Raw genomic sequence first — 25255 nt, forward strand, 5'->3', positions numbered from 1 at the left:
CGTAGAAAAACAATAAGGACTAAGAAAAGGACGTAAGTAGATCAGTTGCTTTATTTTCTTATACATAAAAATAAACCACTAAACGTGTTGCTAATCACTAATCTCAAGAATGAGTAAACCAATTCGGCTAATTTGTTTGAATATGTCCTTTGAAATGTGGGGAAGATTTTGATGCAGAGAAAAATAAGAAAAGTTTCCCAAAACATTTATAACTTACAATTACGATATTTACGTAACGCAAACCAAATTAAATAGTACGAAAAAACTGTTGCCACTCAGTTGAGGTTCACCAAATAGGCAATGGCATTTGTGCATGCACCGGTTTTTATACATCAAATTAAGAGACGTATTTACATAAAAACACAAAAGTTTATGTTAAACTGTTCATACAACTTTCCGATATCACGTATGCAGTTTCCTTCTCTACTGCGCGAGCATGCAAAAACTCTACGATTGTTCTACTACAGGTTTTCACCAACGAACCATTCTACTGGAACGCGCACTGCCCATAAGCCGCACACAGCTGTGCGTTGTGGGTGTTTCCACGGGCTCGCAGGCACTTAAAGTGGGCAAGAACTCACCGCGTTGTGCGGCGATCAACGATACGATATCACGCCTTTTCATGTCGAAACACTAATCGTCGTTTAACATGGATTTTGAATTGTTGGCTACTCTTCATGTTCAGTACGTCAAGACTTCTGCTCTCAGCAACTCAACTAGTTTTTTTTATTTTTTTCTATTTAGTTGCCAATGTTGGTAATATTTGTTATTTTAGACATGGTGAAGAGTTGCGCTGCATCCAGATGGACTAAAGGTAGGCAATGTTTATCACAATTAAGTATTTTTTTGTAAATAAGACTTCATAAATTTTACCGTCGCAGCTGATTACAGTAGCTATACTAAAACTGGGTGAAGTGAGAGTGAATGTTCAAAGTCTATGACCTTTGACGATACAATTACTAAACTCCGTGCTTCAAAATGCTATTTTTTAAACTTGATACCTTTAATAATGATAGTTGTGCTATTTTAGATCCTCCACACATATTAAAACTTGCACGAAATGCTCTATCGGACATGAAACATTATATTATAAACTGAGTCAGGCAGGATTTTGTTTATATATAAAAGAACTTAATAACTTACAGAAAAAACTGGGTTTAAAACGTGTAACAAACTATCAGACAAACATGTTTTCTACAAAAACCGAAAATTATTTTGAAGGTTGCAAGCTAAGCTTTGGCATAGCGAACGCTTTAGAATATTTGTGTGTAAAACAACATTCACATTTCATAAACTGTTTGACAGCCGATCAATTCGTAAGAATAATACTATGTTTTTACTATTTAAACAGTAGGGATCCATTCGGAAAAAACTATAATGGTCCAATAAAATTAGGGAACAAGGAAAAGGTTGACGAAAAATAAAATAGAGCGGAAAACTACTTGTCTGAACTTAAATTTGGAAAACTATTAGTGTTTGAGAATGCAAAGAAAACCTTTACTTTAGGGTTTGTAAGTAATACCAAGAGTAATTATATTTAAGAGACACATTGTTAGTTTAGATGATTTTAACCCTTTGTTCGCCTATAAGTTTAGTCAAGACCATTTAGAATTATTTTTCTCCTGTGTTCGAAGTAGGGGTGGAAACAATAATAATTCAAATACTAAACAGTTCCCTTGGGCAGTAATACAACTGAGAGTCCTCCTCCGTAGAATAATGGTTATAGTCTCGGATCTCTGAGAGATCAAGGCCTACATAGCTGAAGCTGAGGCTTAAAAGGAGGAACAAAGTGTCGAAATAGTGTCAGAGCATTTGAGAATGCTAACCGCCTTTAATTTTATCTTAATTCACATCTTGGCCTTTTTTCGAGTCAGGTCATGATAAGTGTGATTTGGATTTGTCTTTAGATGATAATAATGAAATTGAGAGTGCTGTGTATGTTATGTAAAATCAAGACAATTCTAGTTTTATGGATTAAATTTTATATTATATTTATAGTGTGATTGTAAGACGGATTGAAAACAGTATTACATGCAACGGCTAGTTCTGCACTATATGTCAATAATTCTGATCCTAAAATTACTTTTTACTGATTTTCAATGTAAGGGTAAATTAATTAGATCAAGTGATTATGTATTGACAATTGTAAAATATTGTTATTTCCTCAATTTATCTAAAACAAATGCAAACAATTCTGAATTGACATTAGGAGTTTTGTAACAATTTCACTGGTAGTGTTTTCAAGGGAAATGTTTTAAACCTTTTTTAATAATATCTCATTACATTGCAAATCAGAAAACTTTGGACAGAAAAAAAATCCAACTTAGGAATGAGGCAAATTTTATCAAAATAGTTTTATTGTCTAACACTCAGATTAGGTATGTCATGTTTGTATATTTTATATAATTTACCTTTAAATAATAAAAAGGTTTTTTCACCTGGTACATATTAATGTCTGTAGTCTTCATTCCCGACCTTATAAGAAAAATACCAACTCAACATTTTAGTTAATTTGATATTGTAAAAATATCCTGTCTTTATAACTAAAAATAAATAATTCACAGTAATTATGTGGAATATAACAATATTATTAAGTCTAGAAGGCTTTTTTAAAATGTTGCTAGATCATTACCATAATGCCTGCCATATGGGCGGAGTGAGTTCTTCCCCATTTTGAGCGCCTGCAAACACAGGACGCAACTCCTGAATCCGGTTAATTTCTACGGCCCAGAGCGCGTTCCATTAGTATAATTCGTGGTTTTCACTTCCACTTAGACGTATTTTTCCTTTAAAGTCATTGATGTTGCGAGGTTTATTGGCATACATCAATGACGTCAAGACATGACCTGGGTCCATTAATATTCGGAATTTCTAGAAATGATGCGAGTCTGAAACATTGCGTATAACATTTTTACTGTAGAGGAAGATCAAAGGGATGGCAATTCTTCCAATTATACCGGAAAGCTCACGTATGCACATATTTCCTTGATTGGGATAAAATATCTAAACCAATCATAGCACTAAAGTATCGTGGGCTGGTAATATGTGCGTTTTTTAAATCTAAGTTTGATTCCAAAACTCACAAGTGTATCTATCATTTAGGTCACTCGATAAACCCAACTGTAGAACCATAAATAAATCAGAATGGAAGTGAACTGAAATGGCTGAAACTGACAATTCTTTGCTCAGTAATTTTTGGTCGTAGGTAAATTACGTTATATGTTTTCTTCATCGGGACAAACAGGGAATACCAGCAACTTTCTTTACTTTTTTGCTAGGCTAAATATTTAATTTAGTTGGCATTAGTTTACGTTACCTGACCAACATTAATAATACCAAACTAGTTCATGTTTAACTTTTAAAAGTCAATAATTAAATAGGGTTTCACACAGCCTTGATGGAAAATACAGTCTATAATTACCAGTTCATTCAGTTAGTTACGAAGCACAAGCGATAATACATGGTAAATTAAAATTTTACTCGTACATTAAAAAAAATCTTAATTATAATTCATTTCCATCTTCTAATAATCTCTGAAACTAATACTAATTTAACTTCTTTGTAATGGCAAACTAGAATTAATAATTCGCATAAAAATGGGTCAGCTGAACTTCTAAATTGAGTAAACACTCTTGTGAAGTAAACCATTACCAAAATGACCCCAGTACACAACTTCTTTAGTAATGTGAATATCCTAAAAGTATAAATAAATTTTAAAACTAATGAAAGAATTCTACTCTTTATTTATTTATTTATTTTTTCTTCTAAGTCACGTATTACTGGTTTTGGTTCTGAGAATAACATTTTAATTATATCAGGTTATAAAGCATTTATTATTGGTCAATACAAATACTTTTACTTCTAAGCCCTTTTATATCCGTGTACATTCCGTAAATTCTGTTAGTTTTAATTCCTTGAATTATTACAGTTCAATCTAAGGACCGTTTTGCGTATTTGTTTTACGAAATCTGCCTTAAAATATAAAAACTGCTCTAATTATTTAATGCAATGATAAAAGTGCTTCTTGGCATGTTTTAAATTCTAAGAGATCTTTCAGGCAATAAGCAGGTAAATGACATATACACTAAGGAACTGATAAAAATGTCTCTACCTTCATACCCACTGTTATGTTTTTTCTCACTTTTCAAGACTCTCCATTCCCCACTTTAAATAACGAAACGTTTTCTGCAGTATTTACAATTAATCGGTACATAAATGTTTTAGATCTTCGAGTCCAACTAATATTCAGAAATGTTACCTCCATTATTTTGGGTGAGAGGATCAGTGCAAGGACCACTTAAGGCTCTCCCCACGGTAGCGTCTTTTCTCCTTGTTATGGACGACCTGTTTAGGTCTGTAACAGAAGTAGTATTTCCCGCAGTATATGCAAATGAGATGACATGATAATCCTTTTAACTGTTAAGTTTAAATCCACGGTTACGGAATTGACTAACGCTACCATGAAGAGTGCCGTTAAACTGGTGTGCAAGGATGGTTATTTGTGTAACCCGGCACAGGCTGTCCTTGTAACCTTTGGAAAATGGCATTATTAGGGGTCATCTTTTCTTCTTTGCCGAGGAAACTACCATCGTGCTGATGTCTCCAGTTAACTTCTAAATGTTGTTGTTGACAGGTAACTGATGGGGGACCAAAACTGAAAAGGTTCGATGAGAGGGGAATATGATTACTAATGCAATCAAGTTTTATATCAGAGGGCCTTGTGATCTTGAACTGAAGACCTCGACTACATTTTGGGGCTGTTGTCTGGTGGTTAAATACTGAGTCCGGACTGGTTTGCATCCAAAGGATAACTTATATAGCAATAACCGGAGGTAACCCAACTGACGCGGTTACAGCCTTAGATGGTTATCTCAATCTTGCTCGTTTGTGCATTATAATATTCAGTTAAAGGCCAGGAGGATTTTTACCCCACTTCAGTAAGAAGTGCCTTATCTAAATTTATTTAGATATATGGTGTATTACTCATGATTTTAGAACATATAGCTCAATGATTTTTCTTTGCCTATCACTCATGATTTTAGAACATATAGCTCAATGATTTTTCTTTGCCAAATGCCCCAGGATTATGAAGTTTTCAACAAAAGATTTGTTCACGGGAGTTTCACAGAACAACGCCAGAAAATTTTAATATTTTGACCAGTAAGAGCAACAGTTGGTTTACAGTTAATAGGCTCGTATATGTACTTAAATGATAGTACATATGATTTTTAGTTATTGCTGCAACTAATGAATACTTAACGGTTGTATCATGCCCCTCCTTTAGTCAATATATTTATTGTGCTGCAAATTGGCTCCTAGATATACCAATAAACGCTATATTTATATATTTATCATATGTATGAATATTTATCATTGTACTATAAACTCTGTTCTATTATCCATATCTAGCGTGTATGTGCAGTGGTCTCATTTGTGCTTAATCAAAAGTGTTTTTTTTATAACAACTTTTTGAAAAAACATCCTCTAAATGGTTCATATAATCATGTAATTAATTTATATATTGCACTCTGCTTTAATAATAAGATTAATTTATAAAGTTACACCAACTAATACCTTAACTAGATTGCATGAAATCATAGTTTTAGATATTGTGCTCATTTATGAAAGCTTTGTAAGGAATTCATTACGAAAGACAAAAAAGTAAATATTATTCTTTTACTGAGCCTTATTTATCTGAGATGCTTACGTGATACGTAAATAAAGTCTCTGGTCCCCACATTTTACTATAAGGTTTATTTATTTATGAGAAAAGGAATTATTTGCCGTCACAAGATGATAAATCGACTTACAGGATTATCTCACAATGTGACTTTGTTGCCTATTGAGACACTCGCCTATTAAATACTTTTTGGGAAAGGCACAACTAGCTAAACATAAGTATATTATAAGAATATGCGAATTGGTTTAATATGCTATTGCTGCCATATATACGAGTATAAATAGCATATTGTACTTGGCATTACTATTTTAACCCTACTACGATAAATGATATTTATTTATGGATACACTAAATAATAGAATACATTTTGTTCTGTGATACGGTTAGCGGCGAAATACTTTATTTTAATTTTATGAGGATAGTGTCATGAAAATTGTTAGAGAATACTATAAAATATAAATGCGCAGACTTTTTTGTATCTTAGTAATAGAGATATCAAATTTTGTTAAAATATATCCAATAGGATTTGCGTGATTATTACAAATCTAAAAATTTTCGGTTCGTAATATAAAATTAAATATGATTATTGATGCATTATAGTTATGTTATTTGTTATATTATTTTTTTTAGAAAGTTAAAACTAGACTATTGTAGACTAATTAGAATTGATATAACATTTCATTTGTAAGAGTGTCCCTTGATATTGTATCTAAACATTAATAATGTTCCATAAAAATAATCAATTTAGACGTCGACCTATCTTATTATTACCTTTATAATTAAGTTTTATTCACAAGTTTGTCACATTAAAATGCTTGTAATTGGATAATAAGATAAAAAGCGATATTTTTAGTGCCAGTTGTAGTCGTAATGTCTGCAATATAAGAGACTGGTGAAACTGAAGCAGCAATTTACATAAAATATTATTTTATATCCATGGAAACAACATATCATTTGTATGGTTTAATGTTTTAAAATTATCCTAAGGTGTTATGTCGCTGCAAATTTTTAAACTTCGTTCAATTAACAACTAACCCCGGAAGTAGCACCAGGAACATGATGTGATGGTTAGAAGCAGGTAAGGACCAGGACTTATATTGATGAGTTACTTTAATTCACCATAAATCATAGTTTTTTACTCACTATTTCTCGTTACACAAAGCAGTTTACATTGTGTTTTAGCGATTGTTGCAAGCGAGTGCTGAACAGCACAAAACACTAGAACAGTTCTTTTGTAGTGCTAATAGAAGTACAAATTAATTATAGTCAATAAAATACAATGTTACGTATTATGTATGAACTACTAATTTATACATTTTACCAGTTTCTTCTTATTAGAAACTAAATGCTTAATATATGATCAAACACTCCAATAAATTACAAATTTTTATTTTTGTGAGGCCTTTCATGCTCAATGAACACATCTTTAGATTTACATAACTGTAATAATAATAAAGTAATAATAAATTGTCATTTATAAGGTGTGTTTGATCATATACTTATTTATGTTTGGTGCTGTGTATAATCCTCTCAGTACCCGAAAGAGTTCAGGGAGAATATGGTTACATTAATCCTTTTACTACTAACAGCAAAATATATTGGAGGTTTTCACATAGTTTTATAAAAAATAGGTATATCTGTTTATGAGAAACATTTTCTAACTTGTGTTTTGTAGCAATATTTCTAGCATTTCTAGTAAGGAAGATAATAGTAATTAGTTAGACTTAATCAATGCTTTTCGTTTAAGATATAAAAACAGTAACTAATTTTAGTTGTAATAATATAATAATTTATAAATTTATGCCAAAAATTGTGACATAAATATGTTCTAAAAGTTTTAACTCATTGTATTAGTTACTAAAATTCACGCCAGATCTCTCTTTCACACTACAAGAGGTAATAACGGGTAAAGTATGATTATACAGTATTAGGAATGCCTGATTAGATTATAATAAATTTAAATATTAAAATTCCATTTTGTAACTGATATTAATGAAATTTCTGTTTCATAATAAAATATAACATATTGTTTTGAAGAATAATGTGTCAGCTAAACTTCTAAATCAACTGTGCACCCTTCCGGAGTGAACCATTGCCTGAATAACCCTAGCACACATCTTCGATAGAAATTTGAGTTATACAACTGCAACAGTACATATTTAAATCTAGAATCCAAAAGGCAGGGTTCCAGTGACGTACAGAATCCTCTACAAACACAAAAAAGTGCATATGAGCAAGTCTCGTATCAAAACATTGCTGTGCGTCTTCTTTGACGTTCAAGGAATCGTCCATTTTGAGTTTGTACCGCAAGGAAAAGCTGTCAACGCAGCCTTTTATCTGGAGGCCGGATCGCCCGCGTCTGGCCTGATATTAGCCATCTTCAAGCTCCACCACGAAAATGCCCCCCAAAAGTCAGTCTTCCAAAACGCAGATATGGTGGGAAGGGCTGATTCAATGTCTATCTTGAGTTTAGTTCCAGTTCACCTTCCTCTTAATGCACTGTCTAAAACCTGATGCAGTTGCCAACGTCTTAAAACTTAATTCATGTTCGTCTAAAGGGATCCAAAGATAATCGGCGACAAAAACGAAAAAAGTATAAACGGAACCCCCGCATCGTTTTGACACGTTCAAAACATTGGCTGCCTTCCTCACTCAACCATTCCTTCTCACCTTACCTTTATAAAAACGTTGGGAAGATTTTCTTGCACGTAAGATTTGCTTGTGAGGAGGGTGGTTTATTTCACTTGCTGCACGTAAGATGAAGGTAAACTGTAGCTAAACTCAAAACGCATAGAACCAACTCTTCCTACAATAGCTGCGTTACTGTGTTTGATATTAGTTCACGGCAATCGAACGAATTTTGCTGAGCGTTAGGAAATATGTTTTGATCTTACGAACCATGATAAAAACGATAAAACCGGTGAATTAATAAACATGTCAATAACCTGTCTACGAACTGTCATAATGTAATTTTAATGACACTTTTATCTATAGAGTAAAAAGAAATTATAATTTATTGTGTTCAATGTTCAAAGTTACTGGTAGTATATGACTTATTACACATTCGTTGTAGTACCTTCGCTTGTTTACTAGAAATTTAATTAATTAAAAAGTTGCAAACTAAACGAGTGTATTTATAAATGTACACAGAGAATTGTTTAGGTTTTAGAGAAACAAAATAATTTGATTCGTTAGTGCTTATTAAGGTCTAGTTTAAAATAATCTATTTCAATTCCAACACTATGAAAGGTAAGGTTGGCTTTTTAGACGTTGGAATAAAACTATTTGGTTACAAAATCACTTTAATACATTAAATTTAAAACTACACTGTTAAAAATAAGTAGAAAAACTATAAAATTTAATTGTATATAAAATTAAAAGTTATTAGACGTAACGATATACGGTATATATCCAATTACCATTCGACAGATGAGCTGTTGCTCGCAGGGTTAAGATTTTATACGGTTGAGCTGATGTCCGCAATATCTTAAGGATTGGTTTACCTTCATAAAATTATTGGACTGCGGGCAAAACTTAACGATTGTAGCAATTAATGATTATTTGGAAAAAAGGAATTTAGTTGAATATTCATGTAATATAAACTAGGATTAATTGCGCTTGTATAAGTTGACTTGAACAAAACTTCATAAGAGAAATTACAAGAACTAGTTGTTGTAGCAGTACACATTTCTAATTAAATAGAGCCATGCTAATTGTAAATGTATTACTTGTAACGTGTTCCATGAGAATTTTGAAAATAATTAATGCAATAAAACTCCACTTAGGATGGTCTAGACGTAAGATTCAACTTGCAATGTATAAACACATAACCTGAGTACACGTGAAATCGATAAATGGTGTTTTGTATGTTCCAAATTCATACGGAAATTAACAAGTTTTCTTTATTAGAAATTACTTGAGTCAGGTCATACTATATTCGTGAAATATCCGGAGGTTTTGATGCGTAAATTAACAACAGGGTAAAAAAGATATCGAACACTGTAAATTCTATACCACACACCTTAACATAATACGGACAGCAAATCTTTAGAAGTATGTTTTATTCTACGTTTTTCTCCACAGAATATACGTATTAATAATCAGATAATAAGAGTTGGTAAGAAGTTGTTGTATGTTGGTCGGATGAACTTTTGTAAAACACGAGACCTAAATATATTTATAATAATATAGAAAATAAAAATAAATGAAAACAGATGAAACATATCTAACATTAATGTTTATTAAAATTATAGATTTCTGTAGAAACCACAAGAAAAAGTTTTGAAATTTCTCTAAAACTTTGTTATACAGTTCAGATTTTTTGTTCAAAAGTAGTTCAACTCGCAGTAAGTAGGAGAACCATCACCAGGAACAGGATGCGGTGCCCAGCATGAGTTACAAGGATGAGTTATTTACTTTTATCATTTAGAAATCACAATCTCTCGTTACACAAAGCAGTTTATATCATATTCGTAGCGAGTATTATTCACAGCAGAAACACTGGAACAGTTCATATGTGAAGATAACGTGCTAACAAAGTACACATGTCATCATTTAATATATATAATTACATTTTAAATTATTTTAGATTCCATTCTTTTTTCCGTGCTATAGTTATACTAATTAACAAATTCCCTTTGTTATTTTTGTGTAGAAGCCGCTAAACTTTGGTTTTAGGCTATTTTTATAATTCTGTACCCTAATCGTACAGGGGAAAACAGTTTATTTTTTTCCAGTACTAGTGATGGCGTAAAGAAGCAATGTTGCTAAGAGAAAATTGAGGTAAACACGTGAAAAGTACGTACAAAAACTGTTTACCCCTGGAAACATCAGAGTATAGGTAATTTATTGACTGGTTTTTTTTGATAATTTTACATATTTTTGTTTAGTATCCATTCACCGCGTAGCATGTAAGAGAAACATCAGCTAGAATAAGATGCGATGGCCGGTACCAGGACAAGGCCTTACATGGATGAGTTACTTTTATAATTTAGAGATCTAAGTTGTCCTTCATAGTATCTCTTGTTACCCAAAGCAAATTACTTCCTAGTTTTAGCAAGTATTAATTACGCCACAAAACAGGAAATGATCAAATTTAATGATAATTAAGAAAATTCTATTTTATTAATTTTTATATGTTTTAATTTTGTGGTTTTCGCTTTTCTTAGAAATTATTTAATCAATTAAATATTTGTGTAAATATAGATAAAACCTTGTCTTTGGCTCTCTTTAATTCTGACTGTACCCAAAGCGTGCAGAAAGAATCAATTCAGAACTTAGCAATTCCAAGTACAAAATCTCAGTAACAATTTGTATTTGCTCATACATAGGTATCTGCTAAATATTTCAAAATTTATAAGGAGAAATATTTCAATAATTATATATATTTTACATTTTTCTGGAAATTTCTAGTAGGCTAAATATTCACCTTGAGTTTAAAACAGTTTTTTCTAGGTGTTTATGTATAAAACTACTAACAGAATTATGTTTATTTAATATATTTCAAATTTGTTTGAACTGTCATAACCATTTTTGAAAGAAAAATGGACTGTGATGTTCAAGTGATTCTATTAGTTAATGATTTTAACACCAGATGTCTCTCTTACACTATAAGAAATAAGATATAGTCAATTAAAGTGATAAAGTAATATAAATAACATACTAGATTACAATGTCACTTTCAAAATTCTACTTTCTACACACTAGAATGAGTCGTTGTGGTGAAAAATGCCTCAGCTGAAAATGAAAGAGCACTCTGCAGAATTAAACCATTACCAAAGTGATTTTAGTCAACATCTTGGTTACAATTAGAGTTAAATAACAGCAGTATTAAATCTCCAGAACTCGCCAGAGAATTAAACTTTCTTTTCTTTAGGCACTCTAAGTCAGCATTTAAGGTCGATAATCTTTAGGCAATTTTAGGTGTACGATTACTTGAATTTAATAACTTGTACATGCGACGAGTAAAGGTGTTATTTAGATTTGAAAATCTGAAATTAAAATTTGTTCTTGCAAATTAAAGGTTATGAACGGTTTCGAGTACTGTACTGTTCTATTTCGGGGAATGAATTAGTTCAAATGTAAATTGGATTGAGCATGTATTTATAGAAAAAGACTGTTCTCATATTACTATTTAAAACAAGAAAATTCTTCAGTTTTAAAAATGCTCAGAGACCCTCCAGTCATTAAACATGTATTATTTCAAAATGACTTTATTTACAAGGAGGTTGGATACGCCACACCAGGTGTCACAAAAAGCTTAACTGAAATTCCATGCACTATTTAAAGTATACAGCTCATTTTATTGTGTTGATGTCTGGAAGACAGTTTTACATCCTCCAGAAGATCCAAGAAGAAACTGTTCAGCCTACTGAGTAAAAGGCTTCAGTAAACGCTCAGACAAATTCCCTCGATGGAAATGCACCACCATAGAACTGGTTCTTCTCTACGGAAAACGATTGATAAAAGATTTTATTCTTAATTCTACAGATGATCCGTTTCGAGATAACAACCGGATACATACAACTGTTCCCATTGTGTTAGGTTTTACACATGGGTTTAAATAAAAACAGTTACGTTCAGTTAGTAACGTTACCAGTTACTACTAATAAAAATTGCGCTAAATTATTATATGTGGAATCGGGTGTCAATGTCTGTCAGAAGAGATCAAAAGAGTATACAGAAATAGAGTATTTTTCAAAGCTAATTTCGAGTTATAAATGGTCAATAGTAGTTAAGAGTCAAATGTTCATTGCAGCGAATTTTGAATTAAATAGCAATTCAATAAACTATATTAAAACCGAGATTTTCTTACAACAGTCCCCTCAAACAGCAATGTATTTGTTCTTTCCCATTCATTCATCACCAAATACTCCCACTTCAATCCGGTACCATTCTAATGATCATAATGTCCTCACATTTTATATTCAAATCTCGTCTAAAGTATGTGATAAATGTGAAAATAAGCAGCGGTTCAAACAATTTGTATATATTTTGAGCGTTTGGGAATTTTGTATACCAAATTTATATCTGCTGATCAGATGAACTCAAGCCTGCGAGAGCAAACTATAATAAATTGTGGACCTGTTTCATGCAGTGCGGTCGTTCTGCCAGCCTCAGTACGAGCCTATTGGTCAATGCACATTTTTACATACAATATAATTATGTTTTCAAATATCTAGAGGCTCGGGAGAGTCAACAGTTTCTAACTTTTGAAAACATGCCTGCACGGTTCTCTGAACTTTAAATTTACTTGGAATGAATGTTTTTACAATTTTAACATTAAAAAATCGTGTGTTCGGGCAGGTACTCCTCAAAACCAGTCCTTTAGTAGAGGAGTATTTGGCTAAGGTCCTCTACACATGAACGCCTGGAACTCGTGATCAGCCAGTCCCAGAGGGAGGAAAAAGCTGGGAGCTCTCAGAGTCTAGAAACTCCCCTAAAATTGGAAGCTGACCGGGGCCAGAAGCACTCAAATTTCGAGTGTTTACATTATTTAAGAGTTAGATTAATGTAAATTCTAGAGGATTTTTAATAAACGAGGAAGTATAGTGAATTAAGTTTTCTAATGTACGCGTCTTTTTAACTGCAAAGAAAATCTGCCTCAATCTTGTGAGGAAGAAGATCCAGTATCCGGTTATTTGGTAGGTATATGAGCTGTGACAATACTTGAGTGACCACAAGAAATATGTTAGTAGGGCAGAAATACGTATAAGTAAACCTTTTTGAGTGGTATAAAACCTTGTACATTCTTTCTGATTTTGTTAGCAATCAGCGAATTTAAGTATGTATCAAACATGTCTTATTAATTTTAAAATGATCTACCTTATCTTCTCACAATAAACTAACGTATCCCACAGGATGGACCACTGGCCTATGAGAAGATCTTATTATACATGACAAGGAGGAGAATAAAAAAATACAAGGGCGGTGTATATTGAATAGGTGCGGTCACACTCAGATTTTGAACTTACAGTACTGTAACTCTATCTCAGTTCCAAAGTCTAAAATCTTAGACCGTGCGGCGATTGCCTCTATCAGTGCTCCTCATTTTTTTTTTTTTTTTAGTTTTTTAATCATAACAGTGGACGCTCAATGCAAATTTTGTCTGTACGCCAGTTCGTTTTCTAGATGTAGGCAGAAATGCAAATAGCTGTACAGCCAGTGAGGAATATGTAAATACAGGCAGAGAAACAGAATTTTTATTAAAAAAGAGTAATTCGGTTAAAGCAGTTTAACCAGTACGAAATGAAAAGTTTCATCTCCGTAAGAAAAACCATCGGGAAATATTTTTACTGTATGTATCATTTTATAATTTTACACAGATATCACGCCATGCACTAGTGCTTAAAATTGACAAAACCGAAGGACCTCTTGTAATATTGTCATTACAGCACATTGTAAGTCAAAAGTAATAAGTGGTTCATTGATTTTAATTTATGTAGAGAATATTGAAAAAAATCAAATATAATTCTATATTTATATCTTATGGTCATGAGTTATAGATGTGAGAGAAAATCTAATTCTTCTCATTAAAAGAGATAATACTTTTAGAGAATCCTTTACATCCTCCGCGGACATGGTCAAAGGCCTCTTTAAGCCCGAAATCAAGTATATAATATTGAATCATTTTAACCTTTTCTGATATGTTTATATTTATACTGATAAATATATTATAAATTTTTAATATTTGTTAAAGTTCAACTTTAGATTAAAGCAATGAATATGTCACTGCCGTACCTTTCTTAGTAATAATAATAAAATTATAAGTAGTTAAAGTGCAGGAGAGTAATTAATGTCAAACATGCAATAAGTATGGAAAGTTAATTAAACTTATGCTATTAGTGTTAGGGCAGTAGTTCGAAAATAGAAAACTGGTTATGAAAATAGTCTTCATTTTACCAGTCTTATACAAAATAGTTATTACAAAAAATTAAAAACCTTAAAATATTTTATGAAATATATTTAATAACAAACACATTCTCCTTAGTTTTTCAAATAATTTGTTGTTTTATTTAATACCTTATCAAAAACTATTTTGTTTCTTATAAGGAACTATATAATTATTGCATTTTGAATGTATTGTAATGCATACTATGTGAGATCCATCAAAGGGAATACTAAAATAAAGGGAAACAGGTGATACGTACATGCCAGTGTAGATATTAATCCTTTTTATAGTATCTATAGAAAAAACAAAGGACAGGTAATTTAATGTTCTCAAAAAATGCAAAAGTGTTGTTTAAAAAGTCGTTGAACTCATACCACGTTGATTTTGAGAAGCACGGCCAGAAACAAGTGCGATGGCCAAAAGTTTGATAAGGATAAAGGCTTTTTTCTTTAAATTTTTCAACACGCAGGACGTAACATATCACTAGGAAAACGATGGCAAAGACCAGGATCAAGACAAGTACTTTTGGATGAGTTACTTTAATATTTTACAATTTAATGTTTTTTGTCTATTTTTAACCAAAGAAGTTTAAGTCATAGTTTTAGGGATAAATAATCACGGAAAACAGTGAAACAATTTATATTAGTTACAACGCGTTTACAATAAACAGGATTTTTACAATACGGGAGATTATGTTGATCAACAAATAACTTATATTTTGGGAGCTAAAAACACATGACATAAATCCATTCAGTACTCTAAGTGTACAAAAAGAATCAGTTTATATTCATTTTCCATAAATTGTCCAAATAATATAATATCACAATAATAATTTATCATATACACGATATTGTAAGACCAATAACAGAACTGTTTTGTTCTATATCTGTACGGGTAATCAGATAACAAAAATAGGTGTAATGTTCGGTTTACTGTAGACAACCACGGTGAAAAGAAGGTGAAAACCAAAATAAATAGAAACAGGTTCATATACAACAGCGTGAATTTTAATATTGTTGTGATATCCATAGTAATAACAAAGGAGATATATTGCTATGTTAAAGTCGTTATACACGCAAGACGTGGAAGATCTGCACCAGAATTCATCCAGTACTATGGCAAAGACCAGAGTCGAGACAAGGACTTATAGATGAGTTGCTTTAAATTATTTACAATTGTATGTTTTTCTCTAACCATTCTTCTTACCTAAAGTAGTTTAATCTTAGATTTAGCGAATAATAATTACAGAAAAACACATAGAAACAGTTCCGATGTAATAATGTAATTATTAACAGGATTTGAATCTTTAAGGAAATATAAAATCATTATATTTTTTTCTTAGTGAATTTTACTTAATCAACAAATAACTTTCTTACATTTTGTTTTGTGGACAAACTGAAAGAACCCCTGATGTATTGATTTAAATCCTTTAAGTACTATAAGTGTACAGAAAGAATCAGTTTACAATCACATTCAAAATCACATCTAAATGTTTTTAGGTCCGTTCATACATATTTGATAAATAGTGTAAAGAATAATTAGAGAATTAGTTGGTTAAATATGCCAGAAAGACATCTTTCGGGCATTTTATAGTAGTGTAATATTAAAAATAATTTGATAATAGTTAACTCAAGTTGACTTAGGATTAAAATGAATAACATAATTACATTTACTTGTTTACACTGTAAAAATAAATAGGGATATTGTATAAATTAGAGGAGAAATACTGTCTATAAATTTTAAGTTATCTAATTAGTTGCTGAAATTACCACCAGAGCTCCTTATAAATTTGCAAGACTATTAAAGTAATATAGCTATAGAAATTTCTTATTAGAACCCATTTTCGCCTTTATTAAATTTTTACAGATAATAATAATATTACCCTATTGCAATCCATATTATAATGAATCGTTATAGATAATATTTTTAAACATACTTTAAATAATTATAAGTCATATTGTTTTATGTAAATTTTTATGTTTTTGATTGCAATGTATATTTGTTTTAAACTCATTATTGTGGTTTATTATTAACCCGAAAATTAACGTGTATTTTTAATTAATCAGTTTACAACGCCCAAACCTTATAAGACCCGTTCATACATATTTGATAAAACGTATTGATTACTTAAAGAATTATTTACTTAAATATGTCTTAGAGACATCTTTTAGTCATTTTATATAAGTGTAATGATGAAAAATTTTAAAAATTGTGAATTTAAGTTGACATAGGATTAAAATTCATAACTTAATTGTATTCGATTGCTTGAACTTAAAAGTTAAATAACGTTAATGTACAAATTTGAGGAGAAATATAGTCTATAATTGTTGATTTAATCAAAACCTTACTGGAACTACCACCAGAAGTAAAAATTAAACCTTCACAGACATTCTGAATGAAAATCTATTTCTAAACTTCTAGACGAAACGTTAAAAGCATTATTGAGTCAAACAAATTGCTGGACCAAAACAAAAGCACTCTTATAAATGTAGCAACACTTTAGCGTCAATTGGGAGATTTATACTTTTAATTAAGAACTTTTAAATAATTATAATAGAGATGGATATTGTTTTTGAACTGTTAAAATATTACACTTGTAAATTCAATATTTAAGTTTTTTTTCGTTTTAAAACTATCTATTACACCATTTACATAAATAGATGCTATGAAACTTATTCATAATTAGAATTAAATTTAATTTCTTTTGTATTAGCGTGAATTTAAAGTTAAACAAACTAATATTTAAATGTGTATATAAGGTAATGTGTTTATTTATGTAGACATAATATTATTGTGCAAAATTTAATTGGGATAATTGTGTATTACTTAGAAGGTGGAATTAGGAAATATTTAATAGCTTAAAGATAACTTCATTTAGGCACAAAATGTCTAAAAAACTACATTGGACTGTATAATATTACAATACTTGGTTGTGTGGTATGTTCTGATATTCAGATAACATTTGGTAATATTATATTATGGGCTAAATGGAGCTCTATGAGAGTGTAATGTTTTATTTATGAAGAGTACCGAATGCTTACTAGTTTATTCTTTTTGAAAGTTTAGTAAATTTTTTAGATGTTGAGCTGATTATTTATTGATTATGATGTAAATTTTAGAAAATGTGTTTCGTAATCTTATTGTAGACGGGAATTATCATTGATAATTCTGTAAAATTATAAAAGCTTATGTGATACGTAATTTTATAGATAACTGAAGGACATTTTTATCTGCCAGTTATTGGATAATTATTGCTTATGTTTTGTCGAAATTGAATGCAAAATTAAGTAATATAACTTTGTGTCATACACATACTTGAATTAAATATTTTATATTAACGATTCTTGGGTTATCACATGAACAATAAATTACTAAATGGTAGAGTAATAATAAGTACTATTATTCACAAGAAATTCAAATATATAATACAGGTGCATTGCAACATTAATTTCATTACTACATTTAGTTTAGTGAATCAAAATGGCTATATTTCGTAAACTATAAATTACAGTTAAACAATATAAAGGCCAATTCTTCTGCATCTTACCGTGTCGTGTACCATGTGTTCATTCATTCGTTTAGGTATTGAACGTGTTGTATCACCAATGCACGCTGATCCATAACTACTACTGTCGGTGAAGTGTACACAGTAAAATCGTGTTTTTCAGTACCATTACAATGTAAAATATACCATTGGTCAAGTAAAAACACTAAGGGTACATGCAACATTTGAATCCCTGAAGAACATTTTATGCTTGATGTGCCCTGCACAGCCGGACAACCATCACGCAGAAAAGATTTTTTTTTAAATCCATTCAAACAAAAGAGTAATTGTTACTGCGAAATCATTATTGAAACACTTACGGATATTCGAGATAAATAAAACGTGTTACTAAGTCAAATATTACAATTCTGTTAATTTTTACACAATTTGTTTGAACACAATTTATTTATTTCACGATTTTCTAGTTTTCATAGGGGTAAACTATTAAGATAATGTAAACAAGTTCACACAATCATGTGAATCTCATGTAAGAACATGCATTATAATTCAACTCCTATGCTACATATAGAGAATTAAGGTCTAGAAAACAATTTATAAGTTCACTCTCGAGATATAAATACGAATTATCTGTGGTGTACATATCTGAATCTAATATAAATAGTCAGCTATCTAAAATATATTTGTTAAGATAGGAATGTTGATTATCGATCTGGCCGTTGGCGGTTATATGTATGTGACGTAATATGAGACCATACTGTTTGAATAAATCCTATTGGCTACTGAGGTCACGCCACTTCTCCCCGCCAACGTTCCTTACCGTTCCAGCAGCTAGTGTTCTACCCAGTCCAGTTTTACCCACGGTCCGTGAAACCCGCGTCCTCCCGACCAAAATGTAGTACAATAGTTTTCCTGAATTGGTGTAATTTTATTACCCAGTATCATTACCACCGGCCACGAACATCACAAATGGCGACGAGGATTTGTGGAAATTAGTATTAGTGCGAAATTCCGAGTGTACATCGCCGCTGGACATCAACAGTGAACACCACGTGCGCGAACAACACGAGGACAGTTTTGATCGAGTGAACATCACAAAATGGCGAGTGAACATCACGAAGATTAACAGTACGAATTTTCTTTAGTTTCAAACCAATTAGTGTGGGAGGAAGTGTAGTGTGCAACAAAATTATTTTAGCTACTAGTTGATGTGGCAAGTACAATTAGACGAACTACCGTTTCCTGTAACTAATATAATGGCGCAAATAGGCGTTATCGGGGAATATGACGGGTCAGTTGAAACCTGGGCGTCATACATCGAACGTTTTGAGCTGTATGTGGACTGTAATAGCATTGACGCGGGTAAAAAGGTCAGTAAGCTTTTAACTGTGATAGGGGTAAAAACGTATAGTTTGTTGAGAGACCTGTGCACTCCTAATAAACCGTCGGAAAAGACATTTAATGAACTGGTGCAACTTGTGCAAAAACATTTATTCCCGACTCCTAGCTTCATCGCGGAGCGATATCGTTTTAGTAAGCGAGTACAGTTGGAAGGCGAGTCGGTTGCCGAGTATATTGCAAATTTGAAAAAAATGACAACCCATTGTGACTTTGGCGCGTCGCTAAATGATTACTTGAGAGACAGACTGGTGAGTGGCATCAGAAGTGAAAGTGCCAAACAAAAACTTTTATCGGAAGCCTCGTTAACGTTCGAGCAAGCGACCAAAATAGTGCTTTCAATGGAGCAAGCAGAAAAATCGGCGGCAGCTCTATCAGTCGGAAGACCCGAGCGGATCCATCAGTTGAGCAGCGTGGTGGCCAGGAGGGGGAGATTCGGAAATGGCGCACCGCATTCCCAGACAGCACGGAGCGACAACGCTGGAGCGGCCTGGAAGGGAGCAGGGGGAACAGCCAAGGTCAGCGGCGGCACGTCACCAGGGCCTTCTGGATGGCAGCGGCGATCTCCGCCAGGTGGCAGTGGCAGTGCGCAATGTTTATGTTGTGGCCTCACAGGGCATTTCCGTTCACAGTGCAGGTTATTAGGTGTGAAGTGTCATTTCTGCGGTAAACAAAACCACATAGCAAAAGTGTGTCGTTCTAAGTTTGCTGGTCGGCAAGGTACAAATGTAAATAGAGATAAGACTAATTTTAGAGATAGTAAAGGCACTGGGAATTCCAAAAATTATCGCAAACATAACTACCTAGAAGGTGTTGATGACAGTAATCAGGTGTCAGGGGACACTGAGCAATTTGTGGATGATGTAGCCAATTTATTTAGAATGAATGAAAATGTGACTGACAGGGTCAAGGTAGACCCAATTCAGCTTGATTTAATTGTTAATGGTAAAAGCTTAACGTTTGAGGTTGATACAGGGGCTTCTGTGAGTGTTTGCAGTGAGGAATATTACAATTCTCATTTCCAGATGTGTAAATTAGAACCTAGTGAGTTGACACTCAGCTCTTATACCGATCAACCTATCACACCTGTAGGCAAGATCAAAGTTGAAGTTAATTATAACAAAGTAAACAAAGTAATGGACTTGTATGTCATCAAGTCTGGTGCTCATCCACTTATAGGTAGGGAATGGTTAAGTGCTCTAGGGGTTGAAATTTCGTTTAAAAATAATAACAGGTTATTTGAGATAAGTAAAACCAATGCCGATAGTTGTCTTGAACTTAAGAACAAGTTGTTCAAAGAATTTCCTAAGGTATTCAGTGACGAGATAGGTTGTTTTAAAGGCGAGCCTGTAAAGTTAACAGTAAAAGAAAACACGGTTCCTAAATATTTCAAACCTAGGCCAATACCTTTTTCCCTGAAAGCCAAGGTTGAAAACGAACTAGCTAGGCTAGTAGATGAGAAAGTGTTAATACCTGTAAGTAGCTCAGATTGGGGTACGCCCATAGTTCCTGTATTAAAGAAATGTGGTTCAGTCAGGATTTGCGGTGACTTTAAAGTAACCTTGAACCCTTGTTTAGAAGTAGAAAAATTTCCGTTACCAAGAATAGATGAGTTGTTTTGCAAACCTGCAAAAGGGCGAGAAGTTTAGTAAGATCGATTTGTGTCAAGCATATACCCAATTAGAGTTAGATCCAGAGTCTCAGAAACTGTGTACCATAAGTACACACAAAGGTTTATTTTGTTATTCCCGTGTCCCTTTTGGCATAACTTCAGCAAGTGCTATTTTTCAAAAGAAAATAGAGCAGACTCTCCAGGGTATAGATCAAATTGCAGTATTTTTAGATGATATTCTAATAACCGCTGAAAATGATAAGGCTCATTATGAGAAGTTAAGAGAAGTGTGTAAGAGGTTGAATGAGAAAGGCTTAACTGTCAAAAAGAGTAAATGTACTTTCTTTGCTAACCAAGTAGAGTATTTAGGGTTTGTCATTGACAAACACGGTTTGCACACCGATCCCAAGAAAGTAGAAGCAATCAAGAACGCACCTATCCCAAAGAATGTCACAGAAATTAAATCGCTAATTGGGCTAATTAACTATTATTCTAAATTTCTTCCAAATTTGTCAAGCATTTTAAGCCCATTGTACAATTTATTAAAGAAAGACGTTCCATTTAATTTCAACAGGCAATGTGTTCAGGCATTCGATAGAGTAAAAGAACTGCTAAGTAGTGAGACTATCTTAGCGCACTATGACGGCAAACTTCCGTTGAAGCTGGCGGTAGACGCGAGTTCTTTTGGACTAGGTGCGGTCCTGAGTGTTGTCACACCAGAAGGTATTGAAAAACCATTAGCATACCAGTCTAGAACGCTAACTAATGCTGAAAAGAACTACTCCCAGATCGATCGAGAGGCTCTAGCAATTGTCTGGGGCGTAAAGAAATTTAACCAATATCTGTATGGTAGGGAATTTACTTTATGTACGGACCACAAACCGCTTCTATCAATATTTGGTCCTCATAAGGGTTTGTCAGTGTTTAGCGCCAGCAGATTGCAGCGATATAGTTTATTTTTGTCAGGGTACAAGTTTAATATAGAATATATAAAATCAGCTGATCACGGTAATGTCGACGCGTTCAGCAGGCTACCACTGACAATGAAAGAGCCGGAAGTGAGCGACGATGACCACTGGAAGGGCAGTTATTTGCATTGTCTTTTGGAAAACTCTGTGCCTTTAACTTTTGAAAATGTACAAGCAGAAACGCTAAAAGATCCAATTTTATGTAAAGTTATTGGTTATGTAAGGCACGGGTGGCCCAATAGCATCCCTGGGGATGACAAGGAGTTGTTGCCATATTTTGCAAGGAGGGAGGAGTTGTCTATAGTAAATAATATATTGGTTTGGGGTTACAAAGTAGTAGTGCCTAGCAAAATGAGAAAATATGTGCTGGACGAGCTTCACTCATCCCACATGGGTATAGTCAAAATGAAATCGATAGCTCGTAGTTATGTTTGGTGGCCTAATATTGATGAACAAATTGTGTCCCTGGCAAATAATTGTTTTTCCTGTTTAATGGAGAGAAATAACCCTAGCAAGTGTCAGCTGCATACGTGGCATTATCCCCCAAGTCCATGGCAAAGGCTTCACATGGATTATTTAGGTCCGATTAATGGAAAAATGTATCTACTAATTGTTGATGCGCACAGCAAGTGGCTGGAAGTGTTTCCTGTAGCTTCCACTTCAGCCAATGTAGCCATAAATCATTTAAGAGATTTGTTCAGTAGGTTTGGTCTGCCAGAGACTGTCCACAGTGACAATGGTCCACCATTTTCCTCATTTGAATTTCATAATTTTATGTCAAACAATGGTATCAGACATACTTTGAGTCCTCCATACCATCCCATGAGTAACGGTTTGGCAGAGAACTCTGTCAAATATGCTAAGAATAAGATCAAATGTGCTTTACGTGATAAGAAAGATGTAAATATAGCTTTAAGTCCATCCAACTTTCACTGTATACACACATAACCTGGGTTCCTTGAAACAGTTTTGGATTTTTCGAGAAATTCGTTTAACAGCCTATGTTTGGTGTAAGTTTGTGAAAAGGTTAAACATACGATAAAGTTTTTTTTTCAGATACATTTTTTTGCCTTGCAACACTTAAACAAACCGTCAGAAAAATAGACACATCACCGTCAGACTACTAGATATATACATATCTAGTACACATACAATATCTAGTATATATATATATATATATATAATATATATATATATATATATATATATATATATATACATATATATACATGTATATATATATATATATATATATATATATATATATACATATATATACATGTATATTGAATGCTCTCATTGTATATAGTTAGCTGGTGCGGATATCACATTTATTTTCGTGTCTAAGGGATGATTTTAAATGTGTCAAATTAAAAATAAAATATGTAAAAAAAAATCATTTTGTTTTTTTAACCTTTTTTACTAGTGACATTTTGATATCAGAACTAGTGAATGGGTGTCCAATTTCCTTATTAGAGAAAAGTTCATTATTAATTTAAACAAATCAGATTGTTTGAGTATACTATGCAAATTAGCTCTTACCTCCTGCGCTATGAACGAATAATTCATTCTTTGAGGTAATGTTATACAACGTCAACATTTACATAAATAATGATTTTGAAAACAAAACTGGATAAACCATTTTAAGTTAGACTAATTAAAAAACTCAAGTTAGCCAGTGACACTGTGATAACGAAGCGACAGGTTATAGTGATATTTACCAACCTCACTCCGCCACCACTTTGTCAAGTGATGCGCTTTTACACGAGGATACTCAGTAGCGGTCTTGTGTTAAGGGTGTTACAGTTAATGTGACAGGAATCCTTAACTAGGAGAACCTGCTTAGCAATTGGAAGATGAAATAATTAAACCTTTTATTATATATTAATAAAAGTTTTATAGTAGATATCGTATAACATAACTAAAATGGAGTGGTTAGAAATTAATCAAAATATTAGACCTCTAGCCAGTGTAACGAATGGTGGCATGTCAAGAGAAAAATGACTTATGATTATTGGGTTATAAACAAATTTATAATTGATAACGTATAAATATTGTGTATGTATCATGACAATTGAGTAGAGCGGTATCTGCGAAAGTTAACCAAATCCTCTGTCTCCATGTTTCTAGAATTTTCCATCTTTATCACCATCTTTTCTCTGTTATATCCTAAACACTGTACGATCCTACGCTGAGAGTTATTTACCTTTTGAATTACATAATCTTCGTGCACTCTGAACCTTTGTGACTATCTTAGCCTCTGAAAGCTTTCCTTAACTAGAATTCCCAACTTCTGGGACAAACTGATCTTTGGAGCTCTAGTAGCATTACCACAAACATCTAATATTACACTTGGTCAATAGGATATACAAGCCTCTGGAACCATCTTATTTAAGAAGGACTCAACAATTTTAAAAGGACCAGCTTATGGGTAAAGCTATTTTAAAACACGTAGACTGAGAAAGCTCCCACCTATGAAAGCCACGATCTGAGGAAATGTAAGACTGATCTAAAGTTGCCCCGTTATATATGCTCCATTATTTGACCTGTATATCTATATACCATATTATCTAAAGATATGACCTCTATTACCTCTTAACCTCTAGGATCCCCTGGCATATCAAAGCTCTAAACCATTTTCAGATATCACACCTTGACTGTTATTAGACATGAAGAAATCTCTTCATTTAATAAAACAGGAGAAACATACCCAACAGTTAATAGTTATTCAAATTATAGATTTCCATGGAAACGACAGGGAAAACATTACGAGATATTTAAATTTTGTTGGATAGTACAGTTTTGTTCTTCAAAATTAGTTCAACTTGCAATTAGCCAGAGAACTACCTCCAGGAACAGGATGAGATGGCGAGAAGCACGAGCAGGACCAGGACCTACATGGATAAGTTTCTTTTATTATTAAGAAATAATACTTTCTGATCTTACTATCTGTTGATACCTAAAGCATTATACATCCTAGTGGTTGGTGCTGTGATTAATAGAATCGATATTAACCACAGCACCGACAACTCAATTAAAAATTAAACGGGATTTTTTAATGTTGAATTGGACTCCATACTTGTTTTTGTAAAGATTATTGTATTTTAAAACTAAATGTATTTGTCTAATCAGATAGTTGTTGATAAACTTGTGTTTTGGGCTGTGTCCTTCCGAAAAAGGTGATTAGGGTGGGGGTAATAAGCCT

General features: G+C 32.7%; 1 protein-coding gene across 1 annotated transcript; it reads left to right on the forward strand.

The window, feature by feature from the left end:
- Positions 1–18760: 18760 nt before the first annotated feature.
- On the forward strand, positions 18761–21903 carry LOC124372077 (the record flags this gene model as incomplete). Its single annotated transcript, XM_046830439.1, has 2 exons — positions 18761–20782; positions 21657–21903. Coding segments are annotated over exons 1-2 (1749 nt in total), but the record flags the coding sequence as incomplete, so codon positions are not given.
- Between the last annotated feature and the right edge of the window lie 3352 nt (positions 21904–25255).

This window comes from Homalodisca vitripennis, unplaced genomic scaffold, assembly GCF_021130785.1.
Source record: "Homalodisca vitripennis isolate AUS2020 unplaced genomic scaffold, UT_GWSS_2.1 ScUCBcl_2500;HRSCAF=7336, whole genome shotgun sequence".
Classification (NCBI taxonomy): Eukaryota; Metazoa; Arthropoda; class Insecta; order Hemiptera; family Cicadellidae; genus Homalodisca; species Homalodisca vitripennis.